Raw genomic sequence first — 9,766 nt, forward strand, 5'->3', positions numbered from 1 at the left:
TTGATGATAGTTGATGATACTCTCAGCTCTGCAGTTACCAGGTGTCGGAAAATGTCTACCACATCAGAGAGCCGGGGGGGGGGGGGGGGGGGGGGGGGGGGGGGGTCTTTCCATGAAAGCTCTATAATACAAAATAATCTAAATATCATAATATCATTCTACGTCATCAGTCTTATATCATCATGCTGAAAGCAATAATTATGAACTGGCTGTGTATTACTGTGTAATTACTCAGAACATAAATGGTGTGATTCTCAGTTATCTACATTATGCTCCTGTAACAAAAACGATGGTATGCACAACTGTATTTGTTTGTAAAAATTTATTTCAAAGTACAAAGTTAGAGTTCACTCTAAATACTATTGTCTAAAGTGTGGAAATGTTTTCACTAAGAGCAAGTCTACAGAAAACAGCATTTCCCGCTCCGTTCATTAGTCAAGGTCTTTCAGACTGCAAATCACACAGTTAGACAGGTTTTGGCATAACGATCATTTTTACAATAGCTGCTTTGGTATATTTTGGCAGTTAGAAAGAGCAGGTGCAGGGAGGGACAAGAGGAGAACTGGGGGGGGGGGGGGGGGGGGTGGAGAAGAGAGAGAGAGAGAGAGAGAGAGAGGGAAACACATTATCTGTCCCTTACTTACTGTATCTCAATTAAAGGTTAATTCCTTTAATTGATCATACATGTGTGTCACATCACAATGGCTGTGGGAATTTGTGAGCTGCTAGACGTTTCCTAGCTGTGACACGGTGTTTGGAAATACTCACGCTAAACGACAATAAAAAAAAAAAAGAATGAGGGAACACACCGTCCATTCCTATCACACAAACAGAACAGACTTTTAAGACTAAACACCCTGGGACAGAGGCTTTCCAGCCAGCCCAATGAAACCGGCACTCCAACCGAGAGCCAAGCCCATGAACATGACACGGTGTTTGGATACGCCATCACTATGAAATACAAGCCTCATTCATCAAGGAGTCTTGACTTTTTATGGTAGTTTAAGCTGTGAGAAGCGAAACAGGAATCCTCCTTCATAAATTTTGTTTATATCAAAAAATGTTCTGACAATTGTTTTATTATTGATGGGCGAAATTTCTCCCTGATTGCCAAAACGAGAAACTGATGGATGAAACTGCTCTAACGGTTTTAACTGAAAACGAAAAACAGCCTAACAAATGAAGAATTACATTTAAGAAAACGATAACTCAACCAACTCAGATTACCAAGGGACCAGGGGAAAAATTTCCAGGAAAAACAGCAATAATATATAGTGCAAGGAACAGAGAGGAGAAAATAGAAAATCAATGAAAAGAGTAGTTGCGAGGAATAGAGGAGGTGAGGGGGGAGACAGGGGTTAGAGAGAAAGAGAGAGAGAGACAGGCAAGTGAAAAACACAACATTTGTTTATTATCTGCGGTTGTCCTTCTCAAGGTCTTGAGTGGGTTTGGCTGAAGTTTTCCTGGTAACTCTCGTTCCATTCCTCTGCATTAAGCTCATCTTTTCCTCCTTCATTATCCCTCCATCAGATGTACTGTACACTCCACCGTTAACAAAACACAACTACTAAACAGACCGCACATACAAATATAGCTCCGCTCACACACACACACACACACACACATACAGTCCCAAACCAACCACTGCACCGCTGCTACCTTTCAGTCCTGCCCTCATCCAGCATGTCCAAGACGCTTGGGAGCAGCCTAACGGAACAATGGCGAACAGAACTACCTTGAGGTCATTCCTGTTTTTTTAGAGGCGTCTGTATGTGTACATGTAAATACGCTTTGGCATAAAAGCCTCTTCTGACAAGCGGAGACAGGATCCTAGAATTACAGAAGCCTCCATCAATGAAGAGCGGAGTGATGAAGATGAGGAAGAGGCTGGTTTGCCTGGCAATGCTGTGGCTCGTCTGTACGGGGAGGTTGTCGGACAAACTGTTGGGATCTAACGCCTGTTTGGTAAATGGGACAACGCGTTTCTTCCTCTGTTTGGGAAGTAAGGTTCACCAGCTGCCTTCAGATATACCGAAAAACACCACCAACGTGTAAGTACACGCTGATACCTACACATACATACAGAGAAACAGAGACATAAAACTACACACACACACACATACACACACACAAACACACAGATTTGTTTTTTCTCTCCTTGAGTAGGGAAGTCCTATTGCTCTTCAAGGGCTATTTTACTGCAGCAAGAGATTAATGGCTAATTCTAACTATATATCCATAACTATAATCATCACCAAGAAAAAGGTTAGCCCCTTTTCACAACGGACAAATCTTTAAAGAAAAAAAAAAATTTCCCAGTTGGGGCCCCAAAAAATAGTGCTCACCTCTGAGTCATATTTCTATATTTTCACAAGGATCTCTGGTTTAAAAAATGCCACACGACTCCCCTCTTCGACCACGCAGGAACAAAACCATACACACTCACGCATACAAACACCTCCAAGTACCCAGGACAGCCAAAGGCACCTTTGTGACAAAATTATTATAGATAATACCATACATAGAATATCACATATATAAAATATTATATAGAATAATATAGATAGTATTTTCATGTGCAGATTCTTTGAATATAAAGTCTTCAGTAGCTGTACTACACAACTGTGAGTGGTGATTTTAATGTGGAGATTTCAGAACATGGCCGATTGAATATATGAAATCTCATCTCTTTTTTTTTAAACATGGCCATGTATCTGAATAACTTGTTTGTCTCAGTATTGTTTTGGTTATTCAGTTTGTTTTGGGGAGTTTGACTGAAAACAAACAAACAAAACAAACTTTGCATCCTCCTGTTGCAAAACACATTTTGTGTAATCTCAAACCCCTGTGTGTCAACCATGATTAGGGACAGCCAACCTTTTACAATAAATCACACACACAAACACACACACACACACAAATCCTTACATGATCGAAACACCTTACTCATTCAGCACACTGGACTCTGAAAGACAGAAAGAGAAAGAGAAGGGAACGGATAGAAGAAAACGACTGTGAATAATTAGCACATATCTGAGCCACATTACATCTGGCAAGCCTGTTATGGTTCCTGGATCTGATCTGAGACCCGCTGGCAGTCAGAGAGATAAGGAGAGCTGTCTGTTTTAAACACCTGTTCGCAGTACTCATACTCATCTCCACCTCCGTTTCAACCGATCTCTTATCTCCCTCTTTTCACGCACCACTGACAAGCACTGTCATTTTCAGCATTTTAAATGCAAATTCTAGGCTATTTTCTGCGGTGTATTTTTCTATCTACCTACCTTCGCAAAACAAGACTCAGACTTCGTTATATGCTATTCACGGGTTTTCATAGGAGAGTTAGGGCCTCGCAGTGCCTGTCCGTGCATACCAAACTCGCTACTTCGCATGGCAGGAAACAATCTGTTCTGTGCTTGATAGGAACTGATACAGAGTAGTGAAAGCCGCACATGGCTCTTCTCATCCTGGATATTTTTTTTAAACGAAAACAAGCTGTATGAATTCCTAATAGTTGATATAGTCTCCCCACGCCGTGAGAGTGGTCAAAATAGTCTCTTCTCACAGTTCTGGGAGTTACAGAGAACGCAAGGTTCGCTACAGAAATAGGCTACTTTGTTCTGTCTCAGAGGGCAGTTTCTTATTTAAACTGGAGAGAGCTACGGCGGGTATCTTCCAAGAAATATCTCATAAATCCTAAAAAAAAAAATATCCCGATGTTTAAAGAACAGCCAAATTTTAAGATATAACGAACAATCCAGGTTCGGTTATCCGTCGAAACCAGAGAGGGACGAAAAGAGAAATGAGCGAAGCTGGAGTATGATATATAGAACCTGCTTTATCAAACTACAGGCAGCGGAATGACAAATATCCACGGAGACATTTGTCAATTTTTCAAGCGCAACGCGTTGTAAATCATGGCAAGAAACAGAAAAAATGCACACTCAGCAGCGTGAGAAACCACAACGACCAAAACCGTGTGAAAACATGATCCAGGGCCGTAGGTGTATGTTAGGATCCTAGTGTTCTTTAGTGAGTATAAGACCTTGACGAGTTGACACAGTTTGTTCGGGAACATGAACTGACCAGCGCTAATGAGCTCTAGCGGTGATCACGTCACAGCTTTCAGAGACAGTAAATAAATCATTCAAGGCACCCTGTACATAGTGATGACTGAGTTTCCATGTGTGACTAGAAAAAAAAACCCGCGAAACATTCTTGGCTCCATTATATGCTTCGTTATGTTTTAATGAAACATGTCTCTAAGTCTGCAATGTTTCATCGAATGCTCAGGCAAACCCCTCAGAAGTCAATCACGCTTCATTACGTCAGTGACAACCTAATAATAACCTCACGCATCCTGAAAATCACAGCCTCAGTGTAGATGACAAGATGTGTTCACTCGTTTTTCCCCCACCACTCAGAACATATAAGAATTCCACCTTGTAAACAAACCTTCAGGCTGGGTTTTTTTTCCACCTCGTTGTATCAACACAGGTCTTGCCAAACTATCTGCGGTGGAAATTGACACCATGTCGGAGAGGACACTATGAGCTAGAACAGAATTTACAAACTATATTTGGATTGAAAGGCTGTAATATTTCAATGACGCATGCTGAGGCCTGAATGAATAATCTCTTAATATGAAGATCTGTACCTCCTAAATGCTTTTCAGTGTTGGAGAATGTCCACCGTGTAGCAACAAGTTAGTGTTACTATGTGTTGGGAGTCTGTCGTGCTAACGGCGGATTGTAAACAATTTTCTCACTCAGAACGTCGTGCATGACATAGTCAGTGGGCAATCTACTCTACAAATGACAGTGTTTTAATGTCGGTGCCATTCATAATTATTTTTGGTTAAACTGTGTTCATAATTAACGTCAGAATGGGCGGTGGTTAGAGCAAAGATAGTATGTAATCACGGTTAACAAGCAAAACTAGCAATTACGGCACAAACACTAGGGCACGGTGTTACTCTGTAATCCTGCTATTTATTTATTTATTTATTTATTTATTTATTCATTCATTCATTCATTCATTCATTCATTCATTCATTTATGGAGTATGTGTTATTGCCTTTGCTTGCATTTTTGTTTACTTGCTTACTTGTTTGCTTGTGTGATGAATTTAACGAAGTCCTTCTGTTCAGTGGCACTCATATTCGTGTCTGTATGAACAGGAAGATAAGACTGACTCAACTCAGTGTGCTCCCAGGAGCAGCCTTTTCCGGATTACATGAGCTGAAGAGAATGTGAGTATAGATTATTAGACAGCTATAACACAGTTCATAAGTTCATAATATTGATCTCTTGATATGTCATATATCATTGACAAGGGAGGGAGGGGGATGGAAATATAGAGGTAGAGCCAAAACTTGGCAAGTCTGTCACAGGTGTTGTCTTGTGCTTTAATGTAACTCTTGTAAAATAATATCTATTTAGTCTTGACTGAGTATGTTTAGTCTTTAATATGGAACAAGATGTGTTAAAGCAATCCAAACTACATGAGCCGTTAATCACAAGCATATAAAGTTTAAAAATGGGACACATACAGATGGGTCCAACCACAATTTCTGTGTATTATTGTCTTGAAGCATGAGACAAGAAAAGAGATTACTTTGTGAATATATATGTGTGTGTGTGTGTGTGTGTGTGTGTGTCTCATACTTCACAAGTGCACTGCCTTACTGTAGCGGTCAGATATACATGTTGTTTTTGACCTCTGTTCCACAAATGTGATTGTAAACAGGTAGAGGAGATTTTCGCGTCAACTAATTGATTCTCTCCCTCTCTAGAATATTGTCCGAAAATGGCGCCCTTGAGTGTATTGGAGCGTTTGCTTTCGCTAACCTGACATCACTTGAAGAGATGTAAGGCCAATTTCCCTAGATCTCGACGGTTATATGTCAGAGAGATGATATGTGGCCTATAAAATATCATTTCCACAGCAAAATGAGGGGGGTTTTTGTCTTCTTTTGAAGAAATTTTCTTTTAAAATAGACGTGTGATTTTTCTTCCAACAGAATAATAACTAAATCAAAACATCTTGTCAGTATTTCCAAGGATGCCTTCTGGAATCTACCCAAACTAAAATATCTGTGAGTGTATCTCTCTATTGCCTCATTTTTAATTTCTCGTCTCATTCTCATTTTCTCATATTCTCTGTCTTGTCATTGTATCTGCTCACTGAATGAGAATCACTTGAAACTGGAGCCAATGGGGTCATGCAGTCTGGAGGAGTGTATTCCCCGCTGAGTTTGTGTCAGACCGATTGTTTAAACATCTTGTAAAATATCCAAAGGAAAGAAAAAAAAAACAGTATGAACCATACAAAAGTCAGTATCTGTGTCAAGTCAAGCTTTCTCACAGGAAATTAAATCTTGCAAACACAATTAAATACAAACCTTTCACTGATAACCGTTATTCATAAGTTCTTTCTGTTTGTGTGTTTGTGTGTGTGTGTGTGTGTGTGTGCGTGGGTGCGCACGTGTGTGTGTGTGTGTGTGTGTGTTTGCAGGACCATTTCAAACACTGGACTCAAATTCTTGCCTAACTTCTCAAAGATACACTCGACTGCCCAGGGATTTTTGTTGTAAGCCTCATTCTTCTGTTTTTCTCCTGTATGCAGCTTTCTTTGCACTTCTACCCCCTCAGAATTTCTTCTTTTTTTTTTTTTTCTGTGACACTTATGTGGGGTACCCGGTCGTACTCCGTATCTTACTCCCCATACCCCACAGATCTTCTCCATAGAGAAGCTTTACCCAGGTTTTGGATCAAGTACACTCTAAAATACCGTTCACCTTCTACATGAAGCTGATCTGGACTCAGACACACACACACACACACACACACATACACACACACACACACACACACACACACATGCACACATACACAAGCTGTGCTTGCGGCTTTATTTTTGATAATATGTGCATATTGTTTAAAAGTATTTGCCTGAATTCATTTTGTTGTTTGTTTTTTTCTTTTCAGTGATCTACAGGACAACATGCATATAGAAGTGATAGCGAGAAATGCTTTCCTCGGATTGTCCAGAGACACTATAAAAGAGCTGTGAGGCATTTTCAAGGTCTGCATATGTGCGGTTTGAATGGCTTACTTTCATCTGATACAGTAAATAAACTCTCCTTTTCTCTCCCTCTCTGTCTCTCTCTCTCTCTCTCTCTCTCTCTCTCTCAGGAGGTTAACAAAAAATGGAATTGTCGAGGTGGAAAGTTATGCATTTAATGGCACAAAAATAGAAAAACTGTGAGTTCAGTTTTTTATCAAAGCTACTCAAGGTATTTTACTTCCTCTTCTTCTTCACTCATCCAGAAATGTTCTCCCCCCCCCCCTCTCTCTCTGTCTTTGTGTGTCTCAGATTTCTCATGGGAAACCAGCAGCTGAGTCGTATCCACAGTTCTGCCTTCATAGGAGCTGAAGGTCCAGTTGTTCTGTAAGCATGATTGATTCAAAGTGTCAACAACAACACAGACTGCCACCTGGAGCTGCACACACTTATTAAGCTCTGTGTGATATAGCAGCTCCCTTTAATGCACCAGTGCCTGTCACATTCATACAGCTTCCCTTAACCCCAGTCACCCCGTTAGAAACAAGCCTGACTGTGCTTTAAGAGAACCTACCATCTGTATTCAAGGTTTCTTCATAGGGTGTTTCACACATTTAGTCTGACATTGAATTTTGCTGTTATGACCATGGTTATTATAATGATGATGATGATGATGATGATGATGACGATGAAAAGTTTACTTACACTCTATATTCCGTTTAACTTTCACTCAACATTCATCATATTATTATGAATTAGAGATTTTTTAAATAAAAAAAATGGTTTATGAAAAATGTGAAATGCGGTATATTCTGTATGGTGGAGCACGTTTTGTGATGTGTTTACACCAAACCATTAAATTCCAATATAGCTCTTTAATGAAGGATCTATCAGCTCGTAAATTTAATATTGAAATTGTGCTAGAAGTTTCTAGAAACGTAATGTCCCGACACATCCGATGAGATTAAGTAAATGATATTACAGTTTTGATCCTTGCTGACGGAGGATGGTCTGAGGGAGCAGTGCGTGAACATTCAGTGAGTTAAATACCGTTTATGAGTTCAAACTTGTTGTCAGACTTGTTAAATTAGTAAAAAAAAAAAAAAAAAAGCACATTATTGCCACTGGACAGGATTTTAGGACTCTCACAATGAAGTTCCTCAGAAATCTGACCGTGTGACTATTCTCTGGTTGTTTTACTGTAGAGACATCTCTCGCACGGCTGTCAGCGCTCTCCCGGAGAGTATGCTGAGGAATCTCAAACTCCTGACCGCCACCTCGGTGTACAGTCTGAGACGACTGCCCAACCTGGAGCTTTTCACAGAGCTCATCCAGGCTAACCTGACTTATCCCAGCCACTGCTGTGCCTTCAAGAACTTCAAGAAGAAGACGTAAGAGAACAGGATGTGGATTTGACTTCACTTGTGCTGGAGTGTAGGAGAAGTCCAAAAACCAATATAACAACTAACCCTAACCCTAACCCTAACACCATTCAAACCCTCACCCCCATCAAGACAAAAAATCCAAATACATTTATGTGTGTGTGTGTGTGTGTGTGTGTGTGTGTGTTTGGACGTGCAGGTCCAAGAGGAACCGTTTTTGCGATGACTACGTCTTGCACAACGAGCCGGACTTTTACCGAGACCACTGTAAAGACGTGACGGAGGTGTCCTGCTACCCTAAACCGGATGCTTTCAACCCTTGCGAGGACATCATGGGGTTCACCTTCCTTCGCGTTCTGATCTGGCTCATAAGCGTCCTCGCCATCGTGGGGAACCTGGCGGTTCTGCTGGTTCTCTTGACCAGCCGCTACAAGCTCACCGTTCCCCGGTTCCTCATGTGTCACCTTGCCTTCGCTGACCTCTGCATGGGTGTGTACCTGCTGCTCATCGCCGCCGTGGACATTCACACCCAGTCCCGTTACTATAACTACGGCATCGACTGGCAGACCGGGCCCGGGTGCTGCGTGGCGGGGTTCTTCACCGTCTTCTCCAGCGAGCTGTCGGTCTACACGCTGACGGCCATCACCCTGGAACGTTGGCACACCATCACGTACGCCATGCAGCTGGAACGCAAGCTGCGACTACGCCACGCCTGCGCCATCATGGCAGGGGGTTGGATCTTCGCCCTCCTCACGGCCTCGTTACCCATGCTGGGCATCAGTAGCTACATGAAGGTGAGTATCTGCCTGCCCATGGATGTGGAGACGGCGCTGTCTCAGGTTTATGTGGTCCTGCTGCTGCTTCTTAACGTGGCAGCTTTCCTGGCGGTGTGCGTGTGCTACTTCCACATCTACCTGACGGTGCGGAACCCGGCTTTCGTTCCCGCCAACGCCGACATGCGCATCGCCAAGCGGATGGCCGTGCTCATCTTCACCGACTTCCTGTGCATGGCGCCAATCTCGTTTTTCGCCATTTCGGCGGCGCTCAAACTCCCTCTGATCACCGTCTCGGACTCCAAAGTCCTCCTGGTGCTTTTCTATCCCATCAACTCCTGTTCCAACCCTTTCCTCTATGCCTTCTTCACCAAGACTTTCAAGAGGGACTTCTTCATGCTGACCAGCCGCTTTGGATGCTTCAAGACCCAAGCTCACATCTACCGCACCGAAACCTCCTCCTTGCAGAACGGGTTTTGGGCCTCCTCTCCAAAGACCAGCAACGGGACACTTTATTCACTGGTGCAAATTAGGCACCCGCACTGA

At 42.2% G+C, this 9,766-nt stretch overlaps 1 protein-coding gene across 1 annotated transcript; it reads left to right on the forward strand.

The window, feature by feature from the left end:
• Positions 1-1,854: 1,854 nt before the first annotated feature.
• fshr (follicle stimulating hormone receptor) lies at positions 1,855-9,766 on the forward strand. The gene is made up of 10 exons (XM_030775125.1): positions 1,855-2,051; positions 5,180-5,251; positions 5,795-5,869; positions 6,023-6,097; positions 6,517-6,591; positions 6,990-7,070; positions 7,197-7,265; positions 7,378-7,452; positions 8,271-8,456; positions 8,647-9,766. Exons 1-10 carry the CDS (start codon positions 1,855-1,857, stop codon positions 9,764-9,766), a joined length of 2,025 nt encoding a protein of 674 aa, XP_030630985.1.

This window comes from Chanos chanos, chromosome 5 (genome assembly GCF_902362185.1).
Source record: "Chanos chanos chromosome 5, fChaCha1.1, whole genome shotgun sequence".
Classification (NCBI taxonomy): domain Eukaryota; kingdom Metazoa; phylum Chordata; class Actinopteri; order Gonorynchiformes; family Chanidae; genus Chanos; species Chanos chanos.